The 21,099-nt window shown below is 37.6% G+C and overlaps 7 protein-coding genes and 1 non-coding gene across 8 annotated transcripts; 4 read left to right on the top strand and 4 right to left on the bottom strand.

Annotated features, from left to right (window-relative positions):
- Window positions 1-420: 420 nt before the first annotated feature.
- On the top strand, window positions 421-4,545 carry LYS2 (L-aminoadipate-semialdehyde dehydrogenase; the record flags this gene model as incomplete). Its single annotated transcript, XM_448559.1, has 1 exon — window positions 421-4,545. The coding sequence occupies one exon, from the start codon at window positions 421-423 to the stop codon at window positions 4,543-4,545; it is 4,125 nt and encodes a 1,374-aa protein (XP_448559.1).
- A 95-nt stretch (window positions 4,546-4,640) lies between these two features.
- RAD16 (DNA repair protein RAD16) lies at window positions 4,641-7,133 on the bottom strand (the record flags this gene model as incomplete). Its single annotated transcript, XM_448558.1, has 1 exon — window positions 4,641-7,133. The coding sequence occupies one exon, from the start codon at window positions 7,131-7,133 to the stop codon at window positions 4,641-4,643; it is 2,493 nt and encodes an 830-aa protein (XP_448558.1).
- A 451-nt stretch (window positions 7,134-7,584) lies between these two features.
- Window positions 7,585-8,031, bottom strand: SUS1 (Sus1p; the record flags this gene model as incomplete). The annotated part of the gene is made up of 2 exons (XM_002999535.1): window positions 7,585-7,664; window positions 7,809-8,031. The coding sequence occupies 2 exons, from the start codon at window positions 8,029-8,031 to the stop codon at window positions 7,585-7,587; spliced, it is 303 nt and encodes a 100-aa protein (XP_002999581.1).
- A 375-nt stretch (window positions 8,032-8,406) lies between these two features.
- Window positions 8,407-9,096, top strand: YSA1 (ADP-ribose diphosphatase; the record flags this gene model as incomplete). Its single annotated transcript, XM_448557.1, has 1 exon — window positions 8,407-9,096. The coding sequence occupies one exon, from the start codon at window positions 8,407-8,409 to the stop codon at window positions 9,094-9,096; it is 690 nt and encodes a 229-aa protein (XP_448557.1).
- Window positions 9,097-9,310: 214 nt separating this feature from the next.
- On the bottom strand, window positions 9,311-9,392 carry tS(UGA)1. Its single transcript has one exon. It is a non-coding gene; the product is annotated as a tRNA-Ser (tRNA).
- Window positions 9,393-10,029: 637 nt separating this feature from the next.
- On the top strand, window positions 10,030-12,777 carry BUD27 (prefoldin-like protein; the record flags this gene model as incomplete). The annotated part of the gene is made up of 1 exon (XM_448556.1): window positions 10,030-12,777. One exon carries the CDS (start codon window positions 10,030-10,032, stop codon window positions 12,775-12,777), a length of 2,748 nt encoding a protein of 915 aa, XP_448556.1.
- A 1,276-nt stretch (window positions 12,778-14,053) lies between these two features.
- Window positions 14,054-14,701, top strand: GVI51_K07535 (uncharacterized protein; the record flags this gene model as incomplete). Its single annotated transcript, XM_448555.1, has 1 exon — window positions 14,054-14,701. One exon carries the CDS (start codon window positions 14,054-14,056, stop codon window positions 14,699-14,701), a length of 648 nt encoding a protein of 215 aa, XP_448555.1.
- Window positions 14,702-15,186: 485 nt separating this feature from the next.
- On the bottom strand, window positions 15,187-16,680 carry FRS2 (phenylalanine--tRNA ligase subunit alpha; the record flags this gene model as incomplete). The annotated part of the gene is made up of 1 exon (XM_448554.1): window positions 15,187-16,680. One exon carries the CDS (start codon window positions 16,678-16,680, stop codon window positions 15,187-15,189), a length of 1,494 nt encoding a protein of 497 aa, XP_448554.1.
- Between the last annotated feature and the right edge of the window lie 4,419 nt (window positions 16,681-21,099).

Here is a 21,099-nt window from a genome sequence, read left to right as displayed (position 1 = left end):
GAGGAAATTCCGTCTCTATAATTGTTACTGGTTCGCATTGAAATTCCAATGCCATCGCATTAATCGCATTACTTCGATGAGTTTATTACTAACAATGGCCCTTATAGAAGACTATTGACTAGAAAAATGACTACTAGTGGAAAAAAAATTATGGTACCAACGGAATTTTGTTAACTGTGAGAGAGCAACACTGAATGATCACGTTCTGCAAAGGCCCTTTCTTCGAGATGACTCTTAATTGCGAAGACGGTACAGCTTCTATAGCTACAAACCTGTTCTTCCCGAACTATATAAATCGACCAATTGTATAATCTTTAGCATTGATTATCCTTACTTTTTCACTACAACTAGTCCCAAAGACACATAGGTAAATACACTTTCAATTGATTCGTCAAGATCAAGTCAAGAAAACAAACTACAATGTCCTGGAAAGAGAGACTAGATAATCCAACACTTTCAGTGTGGCCACATGATTACTTGAGGCCACACGCCGAGCCATTCGTCGAACAAGGAACGTACTCCATCAGTATTCCACAACTAAGTGGTGACTATGCCACACTTCTGGCTGCCTGGACTGCTCTACTTTATAGAGTCACCGGCGATGACGATATAGTGCTATATGTGCGCGACAACAAAGTTCTGAGATTTACCATTACTCCAGAATTAACTTTCACTCAATTGCAAAACAAAATCAATGAACAGCTTGCTGAGCTTGCTAATGTGGAAGGTACCAACTTCGACGCTTTGAGCGAGTCATTACAGAAAGAATCGGGACTCGAAAGACCACCACAACTATTCAGAATAGCGTGCGTCACAGAGGATTTACAACTTGACCGTTACACTCACAGCCCGCTTGATATCGGCTTGCAATTGCACGAGTCTAGCTCTGATGTATCTATAGTTTTCAACAAACTGCTCTTCTCACAAGACCGTATCACTATCTTAGCTGATCAACTGACTTTGTTCCTGACAAGTGTTCTCCAAAATGCTAAACAAGTATTCACCAAAGTTTCCTTGATCACGGACTCCTCTACAAGCATTCTACCTGACCCTAAAGCTAATTTGGACTGGTGCGGCTTTGTTGGCTGTATCCATGACATATTCCAGGATAATGCTGAAAAGTTCCCAGAGAGGACTTGTGTCGTGGAAACTCCCCCAATCAACAGTACCAAGACTCGTACTTTCACCTACAAAGACATCAACGAGGCCTCCAATATTGTGGCACATTATTTAATTAATACTGGCATCAAGAGAGGTGATGTGGTAATGATTTATTCCTCCCGTGGTGTTGATCTAATGGTATGTGTGATGGGTGTCTTGAAGGCTGGCGCTACGTTTTCCGTTATTGATCCCGCATACCCACCAGCTAGACAAACAATCTACTTGGGTGTAGCCAAACCTAAGGGGCTGATTGTCATCAGAGCCGCCGGTCAACTTGATCAATTGGTCGAAGATTACATAACCAAGGAGCTGGACTTAGTATCCCGTATCCCATCGATTGCTATCCAAGATAATGGAACTGTAGAAGGTGGCTCACTACCATCCGAATCCGGTGATGTATTAGCCTCTTACACTGAATTGAAATCTACTCGTACAGGTGTTGTAGTTGGCCCAGATTCCAACCCAACACTTTCCTTCACTTCTGGTTCAGAAGGTATTCCAAAAGGTGTCCTAGGTAGACATTTCTCTCTGGCATACTACTTTAGCTGGATGGCAAAACAGTTTAACTTGTCAGAAAATGATAAATTTACAATGTTGAGTGGTATTGCACATGATCCTATTCAAAGAGATATGTTCACACCTCTATTCTTGGGCGCCCAACTCTACGTCCCAACTCAAGATGACATTGGTACTCCAGGAAGGCTTGCTGAATGGATGGGCAAATATGGCTGTACTGTTACACATTTAACGCCGGCCATGGGTCAATTATTGACAGCTCAGGCCGTTACTCCATTCCCAAAATTACATCATGCATTCTTTGTCGGTGACATCTTGACTAAGAGAGACTGCTTAAGACTGCAAACTCTAGCTGAAAACTGTTGTATTGTGAATATGTATGGTACCACAGAAACACAGAGGGCTGTTTCTTACTTTGAAGTTACATCAAGATCCCAAGATCCTCATTTCCTGAAGAAACTGAAGGATGTCATGCCTGCCGGAAGAGGTATGAAGAATGTTCAATTGTTAGTTGTAAATAGAAATGACAGAACGCAAGTCTGTGGTGTTGGTGAAATCGGTGAAATCTACGTGCGTGCTGGTGGTTTGGCTGAAGGATATAGAGGTTTACCTGATTTAAATAAGGAAAAGTTCGTTAATAACTGGTTTGTTGAAGAAGGCCATTGGAATTACTTAGATAAAGACTTAGAGGCACCATGGAAAGAATTCTGGCAAGGCCCAAGAGACAGACTTTATAGAACAGGTGACCTTGGCCGTTATTTACCAAATGGTGACTGTGAATGCTGTGGTAGAGCTGATGATCAAGTTAAGATCCGTGGTTTCAGAATCGAACTTGGTGAAATTGACACCAACATATCCCAACATCCACTGGTTAGAGAAAATATCACTTTGGTTAGAAACAATCTAGAAGGTGAAAAATGTCTTGTAACTTACATGGTTCCTAGATTTGATAAACCAGAACTAGAAAACTTCAAAATTGAAGTACCTTCCAATATTTCAGATGATCCTGTTGTTTGTGGTTTAATCGGGTACAGTCCTTTCACCAAGGATTTAAAAGCATTCTTGAAGAAACGTCTGGCTAGTTATGCTATTCCATCATTGATTATAGTACTACCAAAACTACCTTTGAACCCAAACGGTAAAGTGGATAAGCCTAAACTACAATTCCCAACTGTTAAACAACTTGAACTTGTTGCTAAAAATTCCAGTATTGATATCAATGATTCGGAGTTCAACCAACAAGAACGTGAAATCCGTGATCTTTGGTTGGAATGCTTACCAACTAAGCCTACATCAATTAGCCCAGAGGACTCATTCTTTGATTTAGGTGGCCACTCCATTTTGGCCACGAAAATGATCTTCACAGTGAAGAAGCAGCTAAATGTCGAATTACCCCTTGGCACGATCTTTAAATACCCAACAATTAAAGCTTTTGCTGCCGAAGTCTCTAGATTGAAGTCAACAGATAAAATTGAGGAGGAAACTACAGCTTTGACAGCTGACTATGCTAGTGACGCTGCATCTCTTATCGACACACTTCCTAAATCGTATCCAGCAGCAAGAGCGTTAGGATCTCCCTCTGAGATGGCTGGACCAACCACCGTTAACATATTTGTAACTGGTGTAACTGGTTTCCTCGGCTCCTTCATTCTTTCTGATATCCTAAATCGTACAGTTACAGGTGTCAACTTCAAGATATTTGCACATGTCCGGGCAGCGGATGAAACATCTGGGTTGGATAGAATCAGAAAAGCTGGTACTGTATATGGGACTTGGAAAGAAGAGTATGCGAACTCACTACAAGTAGTGATAGGTGATTTATCGAAGAAAAACTTTGGATTGACTGATGACAAGTGGAGCCACTTGTCAGAAACCATTGATATCATCATTCACAATGGTGCATTGGTTCACTGGGTTTACCCCTACTCAAAACTGAGAAACGCCAACGTAGTTTCCACTATCAATATCATGAACTTGGCTAGTGAGGGCAAACCAAAATTGTTTAACTTCGTATCATCAACTTCTGTTCTAGATACTAACCATTACTTCGAATTATCTGATAAGCTACAGCAATCTGGTAAGGAAGGTATTCCTGAAAGTGATGACTTAATGGGTTCCTCATTAGGTCTAACAAGCGGTTATGGACAATCTAAATGGGCTGCTGAGCACATTATTAGAGCTGCAGGTAAAAGAGGTTTAAGAGGTTCCATTATTAGGCCTGGCTATGTTACCGGTGCCTCTTATAATGGTTCTAGTAATACTGATGACTTCTTGCTGAGATTTTTGAAAAGTGCTGTTCAATTGGGAAAAATACCAGATATCAACAACACTGTTAATATGGTTCCTGTCGATCAAGTTGCAAGAGTAGTTGTAGCAGCATCAATAAACCCTCCCTGCGGTGACGATCTCTGTGTAGTACACGTTAATGCTCATCCAAGGATAATATTTAAGGATTATTTGTATGAATTAAAGAACTATGGTTATGACGTTGAGATTGAAAATTACGAGCAATGGAAAAAGACACTTGAGGAAGCTGTCATTGAACGGAGCGAAGATAATGCCCTCTTCCCATTACTACATATGGTCTTGGGTGACTTAGAGGACTCAACAAAGGCTCCAGAGCTTGATGATAAAAATGCTATTACGTCACTTAGAGCTGATATTGAGTGGACCAACGAAGATAGAACGAAAGGAATGGGTGCTACTCCAGAACAAATTGGTATTTATATCTCATTCCTAGAATCTGTCGGCTTTTTGCCACATCCTAAGCATTTCGGTGACAAGGCACTACCAAACATCAAAATATCTGAGCAACAAAAAGAATTAGTTGCTTCAGGTGCTGGCGCTCGTTCAAGTTCCGCTGCTTAGTAAATTTTAATTATAATAAGTTTGTACTTTAATAATATTATCATTAATGTCTATAGATATTAATTAGTCACAAGATGAATATCCTATAAGGAGTTTTAATTATTAAACAAAAACTGAAGATCAGCCGGTGTTAATCTATTAATAGCTGCCTCGTCCTGATTGATAGTCGCATGAATCATATTTGCTTTCTTTTCTTGCAGCTCAATGATTCTAGCTTCAATACTATCTTCTATACAAAATCTAGTTATCTTCACAGGCCTATACTGTCCGATTCTATGCACTCTATCTCCACTTTGCCATTCCACACTAGGATTCCACCATGGATCCAAAATAAAAACCTGAGAAGCTTCACATAAATTCAATGCCACACCACCAGCTTTCAAACTAACCAAGAAAACCTCACATTCAATATTGTCCATAAAGTATTTGATTGTCTGATCTCTTTGCGTTGGGGACATACTACCTTGTAATTTAACAGTTTGAAATCCAGCTCTTTTCAATCTCCATTCAACCAAATCTAACATACTAGTAAATTGCGAAAATACAATAGATTTGACGGTTTTTACGGGACTTCTAAGTTTATAAAGTTCTTCAACAAGTGCCTCAATTTTAGTTGATGACCTCCAGGTACCTTTCATGTTAAGTCTACTGACTATGCTTTGCTTCTTGAAAGATTCTAAATCTACCTCCAGTGACGGTTGAGACAAATCTATACTTAGTCCAATGTGACAAACTGGACAGGTTAAGTTTGAACCACTAGATTCAATATATGATTCAACATATTCCCTTATGCACAACCTGCAAAATTTATGATGACATTTTGATTCGATTGGCTCTTCTGCTTCATCATTACATAGCTGACAAACAATAACGCCCGCTGCATTATCGTCATGAAAACGCTTCAAAACCAAGTCGGGATGATCGGCCAGCTGCCTCATCCTTGTGATCAAGGAAAAAATATTCGCATAGTTATTCAAGACAACACCCTTTTCGACAAAAGAATTATATTTCCTCTGAGAATCAGTGTATAAACTTCTGTATAAATCCTTTTCTTCTTCGCTGAAATAATCCTTTCTGACCGTGACTACTCTAGGTGGCAACCCTAAATCGTCGGCTCTTTCCACTTTCGTTCTTCGCAGCATAACATTCTTTAATAATGTCTGAATGTTATTGAAAGATTCCAACCCTGGCCCCTCAACACCAAATTTTTGTATATTCTTTAGCATGAAGTGATTAAAAAAATTGGTATGCTGCATTAATACATGCCCACAACTATCACAGTGCATATTATCACTAAATTTCCATTCTTTAGAGGCACATTCACATTTTGTACAAAAATATTTCGCGAATGGATTGATATCCAAAAACCTGATCAATGAATACATTTCGCCAATTCTGTTCTGCAAAGGTGTACCGGATAGACACCACCTCTTTTGTGTCTTAAGAGCGTTGACGGCTCGAGAAGTATTACTAGTTCTATCCTTGATATTATGGGCTTCATCAAGAATAGCTCTGTAAAAATCAATATTATGTAGTAGCGATTTTTCCTTCACCAGGCCATTCTTCCTCCTAAACCCGTAGTTCTGCTTCCTGAAAACGGATTCAAGGACAGAGTATGTCGTTAATATCACATCAATGTCTTTTAAATCATGAATATTAATAGTTCTGGATGCACCGTGATATATATATGTGGAAAGAGCCCCATTTGTGTGTTGTTCAATCTCATTCTTCCATTGCATAAGAGCCACTGTTGGTGCCACCACTAGAGATGGCTTCTTGCTTCTGTCATTCATGAGTAGAGCAATAGTTTGAATAGTCTTACCCATCCCCATTTCATCAGCAAGAACTCCGCCGTTATATATACTATCTTCCTGTGAAAGCATCCAGTGCAAACCTTCCAACTGAAAAGGAAGTAATTTGACACCCATGTCTGCCGGTTGAGGTGCTCTATGAGGCTCATATTTAGGAGCATTTTGTAGATCAGGGAAAACATTGGCAAGTTCTGGATGGTGTTCAAACAACCTCAGTGTGGTCCTCTGATAAGGGGTAAGCTTGATCTTTGGCTCCTTCTTCTTCCTTGATTTTTTTGCTGTCGTTTTCCTCTTCTTACTTAAAGGTTGATCATCTTCATCATCTTCCTTTATTTCTGGTATATTTGGTTCGTCTGGTACATCGGGAAGGGCATTATCAGGCTCTTCTTTCTTCATCCTGGCATGGCCATCCTCATCAAACTCCACCTTCGACAAATCTACCATCAGAGTGGGTTTTAATCTTCTACTTCTCTTTCCCCTTTTCACTTTAGCAGTCCTCATCTCTGCGGCAGTATCATCTTCAGCATCATGGTTTGCCACCTCTTCCTCTGCATCGACAAACTCTTCATCCTCCTCCTCCTCATAGTCAAGATCGATAGGATCGTCAGCACTTGATCCAACAACAGTACTCTCGCTAGAGTCCTTCCGTCCTCCAGACACACTAGTAAGAGTAGATTGCTCATCTTCGCTACTACTCACCTCCACATAGCTGACTTTCTTCTGCTTAGCACGACCAACACGGCTCCTTGTTCTCCTAATGAATCCACCTTCCTCCATCCCTTCAAGACAAGCGTCCCCGCAGTATTTAATCAATATAGAACTTCTTCATTAAATTTCAAAACTCCCAGAAAACATGATTCCTTTTAAAACTTTAATTAAAAGCAGCTCATCGCAATCCCTTTGTAGTAAAATCATGAAATTTTTCAAAAAAAATGAAATTTGTCATTCCGGGAGGAAATCAAATTGAGGACTCAGGCTCTATGGACTTTTCACTGCAAAGACCGAAGATAAAAAGAAAGATAGTGACATAATCCTGACACCTTGCCACCCTGCTTGGATCACATTTAGTGTAGTGTTCTTGATGAAGCAGTTAGGGCCCTTCTAGCACTGCATGGCCCTGGCTGTATGAGCATAGCGGATTCCATATCATCACAACCAGTACATACCTTTGATTGTTCATGAGAAGTCAAGAATTAAACTGAATCATCCTGATCGTAATACGACCATTTTATTCAGTTTCAACTATCTCTTCTAGGAATGCAGTTATTTTCCTCATAATGGCATCTTTTGTAGATTGCTGTACTAAATCTGTAAGTTAGATATAAATATACCTCCGAGAGCTTAATGGTAGCTTATATGTGGGGAGTGTTTGGAATATATGTTCCTGTTAGTATGCTGATGCCAAACAAATAACAAGGTCAGAACTTATAGTTGGAAGAGATTATAACATACCTAAAGCCTGTGGCTCGATCTGGGATAGTGCCTTACTGAAGTTTGGCGAGTCCTCTTGAGAGATTTCTTCTCTGGCTAATTTCTTAACCTCGTCAAGCCATCCGTCTTTGAGTAACCTCTCAGTGAGTTCATTTGATATAGCCTCATAGTTACCTGATTCAACAAGACATTGTTGAATCTGGGCTCTTAGACTGGCTGAATTCTCATTAGATGAAATTGTCATTATTCGGGAATTGAAGTGCTATATTTCCTAGAAATTGGTTCAAGAATTGTATAATTTGTGTAATTACAAATACCTAAGCAGTCGGTAATATTTACTTGTACTTATGTAGCAACGATACTTCAACTGCCAACTATACACAGACTACATTTAAAGCTATAGCTAGCATTGATTCTGGTAGTTATGCCTGGGCCATTGCGTTGCGATCGTCGAAAAAAAAAATGATAAAATTTGAGATGAGCGAGGAATTCCTACGCAATCAAGTACAGGAAATTAGGGCGAGGCATACTACTTTTATTAATTCTATTTCAATTCTTACAGCCAATTCCTTGTTTTACTATGATTTTATTTGTAAATTTAACCTGAGTTACCAGTTATATGTTTGGTAGAAGAGTAGCTATATCAGGTCACAGATTTTTATCGAGGATGATTAGTGCTAAGGGGAAACCAGAGGCTGCCAAGATTGTTCAAAAGAGTCAAGTTAAGGATACTAGTGAATGCAAATGGATTGGTTTGGAGAAGATCACGTACAAAGATCCGAATGGTAATGAGCGGGTGTGGGACTCCGCTGTGCGTATGACCAGAAGCACAGGTGAGATAGATGGTATTGGTATCCTTGCGATTTTGAAGTTCCCTGATGGCAAACCAGACGAAATTGTGTTACAGAAGCAGTTTAGACCACCTGTTGAAGGTGTATGCATTGAGATGCCTGCTGGTTTGATTGATGCCAATGAGGATATCGACACCGCTGCTTTAAGGGAGCTAAGAGAAGAAACTGGTTACATTGGTAAAATTGTTAATAAGAGTCCCGTGATTTTCAATGATCCAGGTTTTACAAACACAAATCTATGCCTCGTGACAGCAGAAATTGACATGAGTCTCCCAGAGAATCAAAATCCTGTCACAGAATTAGAAGAGAACGAGTTCATAGAATGCTTTAGTGTTCCACTTAAGGAGTTTCCCGAAAAAATGATCGAGCTTGATAGCCAAGGTTATAAGTTAGATGCGCGTGTCCAGAATGTGGCACAAGGGATAATCTTGGCCAATCAATTTAACATTAGCCAATAAATAAAAGAAATGCTTTAAAATTTAGCGTAATGAATATTAATTATATATGAGGATAAATTTAGTTTTCTAAAATGGCAAAGTATGACTTCTAAATATTAAGAATGCTTTGCGACAAGGGCGTTACACGAAGAAACCATTCTATACCAGCATCCATACAGTATGCACATCGATATTATTGTATTATGACCATGATACTTTCCCAAAAAAAAATTAACGACACCAGCAGGATTTGAACCAGCGCGGGCAGAGCCCAACAGATTTCAAGTCTGTCGCCTTAACCACTCGGCCATAGTGCCAAAATAACGTTACTTTTTCCTATTGAAAAGTTTACCTCTTGAGCCGACAATCATAATTATGTTCGTTCGTTAGTACTAACTTTATAACTCTCACAGACTTAATGGCAAATCTCAAATATGGTATGCATACTACAGAAAACCATATCAATTACATGACCAATTAAGGGCTTCGCTAAACAATCATAATCTCAATCTCGAATAAGTAAGGTAATGGATAAATTGCTCTTAAATTATGGTATTAATTCACAGTATATTCTTCTCCTTATCACATGCAAGAATATTAATTACCGTCGTGTAAGATTAAAGAAGCATAGCATTTCTCTGCTAATAATTTCCACCTGTACGATGCTTTCTCTGTAATACACAATATGATAGTAGTTAAACTGGGAAGCGAAAAAAAAAGAAATCAATTCTGAAAGAATCAAGCTCATCGCATCGCTTAATGAGTTGATCAGTATCATAAAAGTGATAAATTTGATTCAATTATCTCTACCAGCGGTAAGACTATTTGAATCTGGTTGCTGATCCTCTTTAATTTTATTTTCCAGTTTGTTATATATACAGTTAACGTTTAATAGACACTTAACCAGTTACAACCATTTCATCTCTTTGCTTATAGAGCCTCTTATCACAGAGAATGGAGAGTCTATTGGAGTCAGTACAGGAGACTAATGCAGGGTTGAAGAGCAAGAGAGATTTCTTGGAGGAGCAGCGGGAACAATATGTAAATATTCGTCAACATTTGATAGAGTTACCGTCTCGACAAACTACTGAAGCTGAGATTTCGAGCAATAAAGGTCAAGTTACCGGATTAGTACTTGGAGATGTAATCATATCAAAAATGACCAATGAAATGGAAGGTATAGAAAGCTACAGGCTTTTTGTTAATATTGGCTGTGAATACTATGTGGAAAAAGATAAAATATATACCACGAGATACATTGAAGAAAAAATTTCCTTGATCGAGGATGCTATTTCCAAGTTCAATGAGAAAATTCAAGAAGCTAATACAACAGAAAAACATCTAAAGGAGGCCATTGCTTTTGAAAAGAAAGAGAATGACCAAAAATTTATACACTCAAAACAGGAAACCAGCAGCATAGGTTATAATGAAGATACTGATGACATATATGAACCAATGGAAATCCGTGAGGAATTGGATGAAGAAGGAAATGTTATATCAGGAACTGTTACACCGGCTGCGACCGATAAGCAAGCTAGTGAAATTAGAGATAAATTATTAGATGTTGGCAACGCCCAGAACATTAAAAAACTACCAAATAATAGAATAGAAGAGATATCCGAAGATAACTCTGACAACCAAACAGATAAAGACAGCGACTTTTACAATAACTTGAAAGGTAAACTAGTTCATACTGGAAGCTTGAATAGTAGTAAGCAGGAGAAAGTCATCAATGAAAAATCCTCTGATGAAGTACCTAATAAACAGCATACGCAAAGGATAAGTACGGATGAGATATATTCTTTCGCTGATCTAGTAGAACAATTAGATAAGGATGATATAGAAGAAGGTGATAATTCTCTAAATGAACTAGATTTTGATGAAAAAGCCATGGACAGCTGGGAAATTAATGGTGATAGTCCAGAGAACTATGAAGACGATGAAGATGAAGGTTATTATTATGATGAAGATGAAGAGGAAGATGAAGAAGAAGATGGAGATATGTCTTATTCAGGCTTCGGAGTTGCTGCATCTGTATTACCTACTAATGCCAGATCCAGCTTCATGGACCAAATCATGAAACTGAGAGGTTTGAAAGATGACACAGCTGCTGATACCGATAAATCGTCCTCTATCAAGAAGAGTGCTATCCAATCTAATGATGATACGAATTCAAATCGACAATTATCAGGTACAAAACACCATCAAACAGCAGTAACTAAATCAATATTAAAGAAGGGAGGCAAGCAAAAGGCGAAAAAGAATGTTGGGTTCTCAAAAGATTTGCAAATACATGAAGTGGAAAGTTTTAAAATGGAAAACAAGAAACAAAGGCATGTGTTCAACCCTGCTAATTTGTTTGACCCCGAATCATATGGTGCTGAAACAGAAGAGAAATTAGATGACCCAAGCAGTACAGCGGATTTTGATAGTGATTTGTTTGCCGAGCTAATTGGAGCAAAAGAAGCTGATGTATTGCATGAGAAATACGAGGAAGAGATAAATGAAAACAATAGAAAACAACAAGAAGAAAAGAAAGCCAATAGAGTTTCCCGCTTTAAGGCTACCCGACAAAGTAAAAGCAAAACTTCTTTCAAGACTGCTGAAACAGGTGATACAACAAATGTAAACAAACCAACTGAATACACAAAAAAAGATCTCTTGGAAAGTTATCACGCAGAAAGTATCTCACCCAGTACCAAAAAACATTCCTCCATTACAGCTTCTAATTATAATAAGCATGATTCTGGCTATGTCCCAAAAAAAGCTAGTCCAGATAAGGCAGTAATACAAGAAGTTGAGGATGAGGTAGTTGAGAGAGCAGTTGAGGATGAGGTAGTTGAGAGAGCAGTTGAGGATGAGGTAGTTGAGAGAGCAGTTGAGGATGAGATAGTTGAGAGGGTAGTTGAGGATGAGGTAGTTGAGAGGGTAGTTGAGGATGAGGTAGTTGAGAGGGTAGTTGAGGATGAGGTAGTTGAGAGGGCAGTTGAGGATGAGGTATTTGAGAGAACAGTTGAGGATGAGGTAGTTGAGAGAGCAGTTGATGAACAGATAGTAAATGAATCAATCTCTTTGGATGATGACAACGCACCAGCTAATTCCCAAAATACTAAAGAGAGGAAAGTTCCTGTTATTCCCAAAGAACTTTCTCGCTACATTGAGAAAGGTGAAGGTGGAGACAAATTTCCGAAAGCCAAGATTGACTATCAATCTCTAAATGAAAATCTAGACGATATGGCAATGGCATACTCAATGGGATTATATGATGATGATGTAGATGATCCTGGCGTAGTATTAGAACACCTAAATGATTTCAAGCAGTACAACGAGCAAGTTAAAGAACTGGAAAGTGAGATAGCAGAGTTTAAAATAAATAACCCGATGCTCTCAGAAGATAATGAAGAAGACGATGATGGGCCTATAATGACTGATATCCAGGAGAAAGACATACCGGAAAGTTATGGCCAAGATGACAATGGAGATGATTACTCATTGAGTCAAGATCAACTGGCGCAATCAGTAGCCATAGAGTATAGGAATATGAAAGAGAAACTTGTGAACAAGATGAGATCAGACGTGTCTGCCATAGATCCTCAAACGGAAGAGATGAAACAGATAGAACCCATCGATGAACACGGAAACCCTGTGAAACAAAGTAGATTCAGATCACAGAGAAAGGCCATTGATAAGCTGATAAGATAAGTATCTCTTATAGTATACCCACAAAGAATATATTTATATACTTGATAAAACAAAGAGCATCTAACTTTCCATACATCACTTCATTGTCACGAGCCAATTTCTGTTTAATCCAGATGTTTTCAATCCTGCGATATTTTTTAGGGGTTGAGCTTATATCATGTGACTAAAAGTTTAACTGTGGCAGCGGTGGTGGTGGGAGGAACCAGCCTGGCGATGAGGAATGCCCATCGATCGGCCTTTGATCTGATTATCGCCACGGACCTCCCCCTTCCCCCCCAATTCAAAATATTGGCAACCAGTAAGGTGGTGTAGTTGCAAATCTCAATATGATCACTACATTGCATTGTCTCCAGAGATTCCCTAAATCGCCCAATCTAAATATTTATTAGTACATCATGTACCGCGAATCGTCCTTATTTATCTGTTTACCGTTATCTATTCCCTATCTTGCAACCACAGATTCAACAGTAAATGCAAAGAAAGCAATCTCTTGCCATAAGTGTAGAATACCAACACAAATGTACACGTTCACCTATTGGAAGAAGTGGAAGGAGGCTCTGAAATTCCCCGCACATGCTTAGTGAATTTCGAAAGATGACTCAGGAACTACCAGTAACAATACTCCATCCAATATAGTGTCTGAATTTCCTATTCTTCAAGTGTTACAGTCATGTGCCATTGTCTTAAAACTATTCTAATCCGGCCGTTCCGATGATTTTTTGATTTCTTCAATCTTCAAGCTTATCCTGACTTTTACTCCAAGTACTAAAATTTAAACCACCTTCTACGTTGTAGTTTTTCATTATGGAAGATACACAGTCTCTATACTGCTCTACCTTCATTCCACTCCAAGACATCGCTACGAAGCCATGTGCTGTGACTTGGGTGTCTCTTTATTTGTATTGCTCGGTCTCTATCTAGTAAACTAGGGAATGCAGAAGTAGGGTGCGAGAAAGAGTGTAAAGGCCGTTTTTTTGACACAATTTTTCTATGCACCATATTTCCAGCATATTGAATTGTTACACAAAAGGATGTTTTCACCTTGTCTAAGAACCATTGGCATATTTTTTGTGGTGGTGTAACAAGAACTATGGGTTTAGGGATAAGGATCAATTATGAATTTTCTGGACTGTAATTGTATTAATAGCGCAAACAAAGATATATAATTCCAGGACTAATTTAAACCTTCTTTTCAGCAAACCGAGTTTTGTTTTTGCTACAGTGGTACTATTCAAAACAAAAACGAAAAAAAAAAAAATTAGAAATTTGTAAAGTAATGGAACACATCCCTTCCTATGATATGGGCAGAGATGCTTGGAGGTCTACGCTGGAAGAATTGAGAACTGATAATCACTATGAAGATTATACAGAGATGAACCAGTTCAATGACAACTACTTCCAGTTCGTGAACACCTCTGAAATTGAGCAAGAATTCAAGTTTGATTGGAATGAGTTAGAGTTGGAAAATGGTAAGAAGAAGATCAGATTTACTGATGACGACATTAACCATTACACCGTAACTCATAGAAGCGGTAAAGATGATTCCAGTCTTAATAATCATCAACGAGGTGTAGAGAATGACCAAAACGTCGAAAGGAATATTAACCGCTCTGGCAATAATGCTGGATCCAGTGAGTATGTACCATTAGCAGAAGAACAACAACCCGACTCACCAGTCTCTTTTGAAACTGCCGCTATTGAGAGAAATTTACAGTTTGAGTTTGATAATAACTACGTTAATGATATCGTATTGGCGTTGCGTCGCCTAAAAGAAGTCCGAGCAAGACTACAAAACTTGGTGCGCAATGTTGACAATGCAATAAGCATAGACAAGTCCCCAAATTTTGATGGCCTTCCTGATGACGTTGAGATTAATGCTGTCAAGAGCTCTTTGTTATCATTCTTAGCAGATGGAAATAACTAAAAAGTTTGTTCAGTAAAACAAGGTTCATAAGTAAGAAGACAACATATATTCTGATCTACTATTGATAAGTGGGCTGGTTTCCCCTTTTTCGAATTAAAGTAACATTAACTAAAATTAAAAATACAGCAAATAATTACTGTTTTAATAAATTCTCTTTTTTTTCTTCGTTATCATTTTTTTTTTTTGAACAACATGTTTGGGTAGTAATGAAGACTCCATACCGGGATCTAATATTAAATACCTAGAGAAGCATACCATGCGTGATAAAATTCTTTGATTCCTTACATATCCTATCAATAAAATAAAAATATTCATTTTTTAAGAAGAAAGAATGTTTGAAACATATTGTATATCAATTATCTATTTATAATCTAAAAATAAATAATAATTTATAAAATTGTTCAAAATACGTTGCTCGTTGTACAGTATAGGATATCACTCATGCTAGTGTCTGTTAATTTCTTAATTTGGTAAGCATGGCCTACTTAATCATACAGATCTTCGTCTAATCTAGCCGCTGGGTTGTTTTCAATAAAATCTAATGAAACCTTGTGACCCAAAAGTTCTCTAATGTTTTGAACCTTGTATTTAATCATGGTTGGTCTCTCCAAAGAAAGACCCCAACCTAGAACTCTTAGATCTCTTGGAAGACCCATTGGTTCAAGCATCTCAGGTCTAAACATACCAGAGTTACCAATTTCGACCCATTTACCTAGACCTTCGTGCCATGAGAAAATTTCCATAGAAGGTTCAGTATAAGGATTATAGGTTGGCTTGAATTTCAAACCTGTTACACCCATCTTGGCAAAGAAATCTTCCATGAACTTAATCAAATCACCCAAAGTAATGTTGTAATCGGCAAGTACACCTTCGACTTGGTGAAATTCTGCCAAATGTGTAGCATCGACAGCTTCATTACGGAAAACACGATCGATGGAGAATAATCTTGTTGGCTTTGGATCCTTTGCCAATTTATGCAGCATAGCAGCAGAGATGGCAGTTGTGTGAGTTCTCAAAACAAGTTTTTGACTTTCTTCTTGTTTCCATGGGTAACGGTAACCAATTGTATCAAATTTACCACCTTCGTGAACAGCCTTGATGTTATTTAGGTATTCTTTGTCATCGGGTAGATCAGATGTTAGAGGGTCCTTGATATAGAAAGTATCTTGTAGATCACGGGCTGGATGTTGTTGTGGAACATATAGGGCATCGAAGTTCCAGAAACCAGTTTCAACGTATTGATTAGTTGGCATTTCAGTGAAACCCATACTGAAAAAGATTTGTCTGAATTCCTCTCTAACCTTGCTCAATGGATGGAGAGCACCAGATTGAACTTCAAGACCTTGAGAATTGAAATTGTATGGTTTGAATTCAAGATCCTTGTAAGAACCAGTAACCACCATGTCTGATGTTATATCAGTTTCCAATTTTTTAATTTCCAAAGAGAATTCAGCACCTTTGACAACTTCGAAATCAGTCAACTTCTTTGGAGTGATCAACTTTCTCTTCTTTAAATCATTGACAACATTTTTATCTAAAGAGTCAGCTTTGCCTTCCACTATAGCCTTCAATTCAACCTGAGTTGTATCTTCGACATCGTTTTTACCCTTTTCGTTTACTTCTAGTTCGTTGTTCTCGTTCTTCTTAATCCAACCGTTCTTGAAAGCACGAGCTTGACCTAGCTTACCATCCTTACCTAACTTGGCATTGACATCACTAATTTTCAAATTACCAACTTCTTTGATAAGCTTCAATAATTTCATTTCATGAGAACCATTATTCAATATATCCTGACCTTCAGTGGAAAGATCATACAAAATTGTGTCATGCTTTGTGTAGTTCAATTTAGAGTGAGCCTTCAAAGAGTTCAAAGCGCTAAGAACATCTTGTGAATCCTTGTCGGCAAAAACTTGTAAAGTGGATTTAATCTCACCCAATTCATTCAATTTCTTCAAAATATCCAATTGGAAATCAGACATTGTGTTCGATGTTTCGTATGCTGCTTTTTGATAATGGGAACAGCCAAATACAGAAATTTTGATCAGCTCAAATATAGAAATATGCTATAGAGATATAGCAACCTGCCAAAAGAGTATGAGCGGTTACAAACAACTACTAGCAATACAGTTGGTTCTTCCAACCTTTCATTAGAATTCGTGTTCTACAGTAGTGAGATGAGCTTACCTTCGAGCGATTGAAAAAATTGACTGATTTTTTTTCCAGTTTTTCACATTTTTTTTGGTAGAGTAAAACTGAAAAATTTCTTTTTCTCTGTTTTTAACATCTTGACCACAAAACACGTATATAATTATGTATCAGGTGATAATAGGTTGTTGCTGTAAAATTATTTTACGAATAAGTCACATGATATATTCAAAAAAATTATCCTTTGGCGGCGTAGTATTACTTAATTATGGTTTATTCTGTATCTGAAACAGATACTATTGATTTCACGAGTAAGTATTTTACCCATAGTTGTAATGGTTTGTGTAGATGTGAATTATGCAACGTAAGAAAGTAAAAAGACATAAACTAGAAAATGATTACTATTTTTTCGGTGGCTATCATCCCCATTTTTTGACTGATGGTTTCGTCACTATTATTTTATTTGTTATTCTTGTGTTTTTGTTGTCGCTGTTTTCCGCCAGTGTTTAGTTCATATCGGCTTTACGATAAGGCTGGCATTGATTATTGGTAAATAGAATAAGGGGCTTTTGGTGGTAGAATATACCGCATTATTCTCTATAGACTATTCTAAGAAATATTAATCATATATTATGAATATGGTACAAGTACGTTTTCTTTTTAATTATTTTTTTGTTGATTTGTCGCGCTCTTGACATTGCTGTTTATTGAAGCGTATGTTGAATATAGGACAAAACAGAACTGGTATTATACTTAATTCGTTCTTGTTTTCTTCTTGGCAATCAGTTTGAAATTATCAATAATATCGGAATGACGTTTCTTTGACGGTTCTACATCTGTTACAGAGGAATTTTAATATAAAGTAGAACTGTGATTAGCTTTGATACCAGTCAGTTACGTATTTGTTGCTGTCAGTCAGTCGCTATTTTACGTTACGACTGTGAACAGAACTGTCACCCTCTCTTCTAAAGTATATTTTCTTTTTTCTGTCAAGTTTGTTCACAACAAATTTGTTAATCAAGTAAATTAATATGTCCTTGTAATCTTGAAAAAATTCATTTGCTACATACAATACAGTTTTGGTTTCTAAGAGGTAGCAAAATTTCTTGCACCGATATCTTGTTTTTTTTGTGCAATTGCTGGGACAAAACTTAAAACACCAAGGGTCTAATGTAATAATTTGTCCTGGGTGCTGAAAAGTATCCAACAGAGAGGCCCAATGAACATATGCGAGAAAGGTACTATTAAATAATTTCAAATCATGATTTCTTTCTTTCTTTTTTTTCTTTGATGATAATAATACTAAATCGAGTTGCTCAATCCCGTTGAGATGGATGCATAGAGCGAATGTGAATTTTGCGCACCTTGGCCACAATAAACTGTTCTGGTTTTTCAATCTATTCAGGTGAATATCAAGGTACAACTTTCTTATTTATCGCAAACAACAATAGTGAAAAAGCGTACATATGTCAAATCTTTAAAGTGAAAGAGAATAAAATATCGGAAATTCATCTCCGTGATATATCAACCCGCTCGTTTGTTACTATTCCATCATCTGACATACGTGAAGATGCGAGGTAGGTGACGCAATGCATATGAAGAGGGTGAAAGGCACCGAATTTGACATAGAAGGCGAACCCCGAATACTCTAGCTTCTCACGAATGTAACTCAATATGATTATCAATTTTACTTCAAGCACCCCATGCCAAAACAGGGTAAATTACCAGCAAATATGTTGATCATAGCTTGAGAGTACCGGAAATCTATTGTTGTTTACAATACATACGAAGAGAGCATTACGCAAAACCGTAATTCACATCTAAATAAAGGGTGTCATTCTTTCCCGACAGACACTGCTATTTGTAACAATTTTGGAATAAAATGGACATGTCTAGACTCTCATGATAAGTGAGCTCTTTGCTTGTTATCCTAGTAATAAAGTTAAGTACAGAAAAATATTGTAATAGTTTTTATGTGATCCTACTGCAAGAAAGTGGGGATAGGTAGTGTAAGTGACATAAACCACGATCGTAATAAAGCGTTACTTTTCTTTTGTGATATAATTCATGCCAAATATTGAAGTTCAATAAAGAAAACAAAAAATTAACGTCAGTCCAGAACCTTTTCTTTTACAAACAGATGAAGAGTAATGTGTATATTTAGTTCTTTTTTTCTTATTCTTCTCTTTCCCCATCTTATATGAGCTGTTTTAGTTTGCTACTATGATGCGTTTTATATCCATAATATTTCCGAGGTCTACGCTGAGTTGTTAATATTTTGACAAACCTGGGTGGGTTTTCAAGATACCCTTTCTGATGGACAAAGAGGAAGAATCGTCCGTTATTCCCTCGGGTTCATTGAAAGGCAAGGGGATTTTCGATCCCACAAGAGGAAATATGACTTTGTCGGGACTTATCTGTACAAGAAAGTGCAATTTCATGCAACACATAAAGGTATGATTCACCGTATTAATTTCCAAAATAGCGACGTGAGCGATTCTCCAGGTCTTTGCAAATTGCAAATGGAAGTGAATCCACCTACCCCCTCATCTCTGAGACAGAACGAGAATCATCATGGCTGGGGTTTGCTTCATTAAAGGAGCATGCAACGATTTAGAGAATTTGGAACCAGGATATTTTTGATAGTAGATAGAAACTGATCGGCATCCTGTGAGACGTCCATAATATGGCATGTTGTTCATGAGACATGTGGTCTCATCTCAATATACTATAGAAATGCAGAAAGCCTTTTTTCTACGAGAATTTCTGAGAAAATAAAGGGAAAAATAAACTAACAAATAATGGAAATACGTCATTTAATTGCGATTCAACAATATCGCTAACACTTGGAGTATTTTGGTCTTGGTTTCTACAGTATCTTTCTCCTTTTAATCCCCCACGTAACAACACCCTGCACTGTGCGCCACCACGGGCTATATGCTTAATATAGGAACCTCCCTAATACCTTGCAGCATCTTTGGACCCTTCTAAGAAATGGCTGCACAGCTACCATATAAGGATTCTCAAGAGATACGATCCTGTTTCGAAGCAGGTACGTAGCTTTCTGTTGCTGTCCTTTTTGTTCATAAAAAACTAAATTTAATTTATGTAACTTACTCCACGATTCTATTGTTACCCTTTTCAGTCTCTGCAGAAAAACCTCTTTCTAGGAATAGTATTATAGTTACGTGTCAAGGATGTTTTTTTGCTTCTGCATTACCTGTACGATACTTTTAGTGTTATGATACTTCAATCTGATACGTGAAGATAGCAAAATGTAGTAGTGAGTAAAAGGGGTTTGGCTGGTACCAAAAAAACCTACAGCTCTACGACACTATCTAGCTCGGAAAAATAACGGTCTTTGCTGTGGTGGGGTTACCAGCCCACATCACGAAAATCAAAGAAACCCTTTAGAATGTGTGTGGGATCTCTTTGTTTAGTATCCCACTCTCTACTTAAATGACCGCAGTGGAAATGCTATTTTAACAAATTAATGAAAAGGAATATTAAGCAGATCATAAATTCATCGAATGATGTGCCATCAAAACAGGAAAGTTGTTTAGTATAGTTTCTACGTATTTTTCTGACATCAAACAGCAGGTAAAAACACTGTTATTTTAAGAACCATATAATCCCACACTATGTCAAAGGCTTAGTTTCCGTTGGGTCGTAATACTAGATACATTTTTCTGCAGACAACTCTGAGCAATCCTACCTACTTCTCCAACATGAAATGGAAACTACAAATCAAAGAAGTTTTAAAGAAGTTAATACATTACTCGGTTTTGACTGCTTCTTTCTGGTAATGGAAGCAAACAAAAAGCCGCTGGTGAATACTCCTGAACTGGCCACCACAGCCCATAAGTTTAGGCTTTCCCCTTTTATTGGTGAGAATAGCAAAGAGTGCTGCCAATGATTTTCTTCTTAATTTATGTCGATGCGCGCTATTAGCGAGCTTCTACGCATATTATTATACCTTCTTTTTTTTTTTGCGAAGCACTGAACTGTTAGTGTAGCCAAGAAAATAATTATTCTCAAGATTTGGCTGTAGCATAATTTTTGACTATTGTGTTCATGAGCTTCGTAGTCCATTCAAGAAAAATATGCCCAATTTGTCCATGACGATCGTTTTTCGGAATTGTTTACCTTTCGAGTAGTCTAGAGATAACAAAAGATCTCCCATTATTGCTACTTTCTCCCTCAACATATGGTTTAGTGTACCTTAACCCCATTGATCTTTGCTGTCTTTTTTG

This window comes from Nakaseomyces glabratus, chromosome K, assembly GCF_010111755.1.
Source record: "Nakaseomyces glabratus chromosome K, complete sequence".
In the NCBI taxonomy this organism is placed as follows: Eukaryota; Fungi; Ascomycota; class Saccharomycetes; order Saccharomycetales; family Saccharomycetaceae; genus Nakaseomyces; species Nakaseomyces glabratus.
This window is presented reverse-complemented; position numbering and strand designations above follow the sequence as displayed.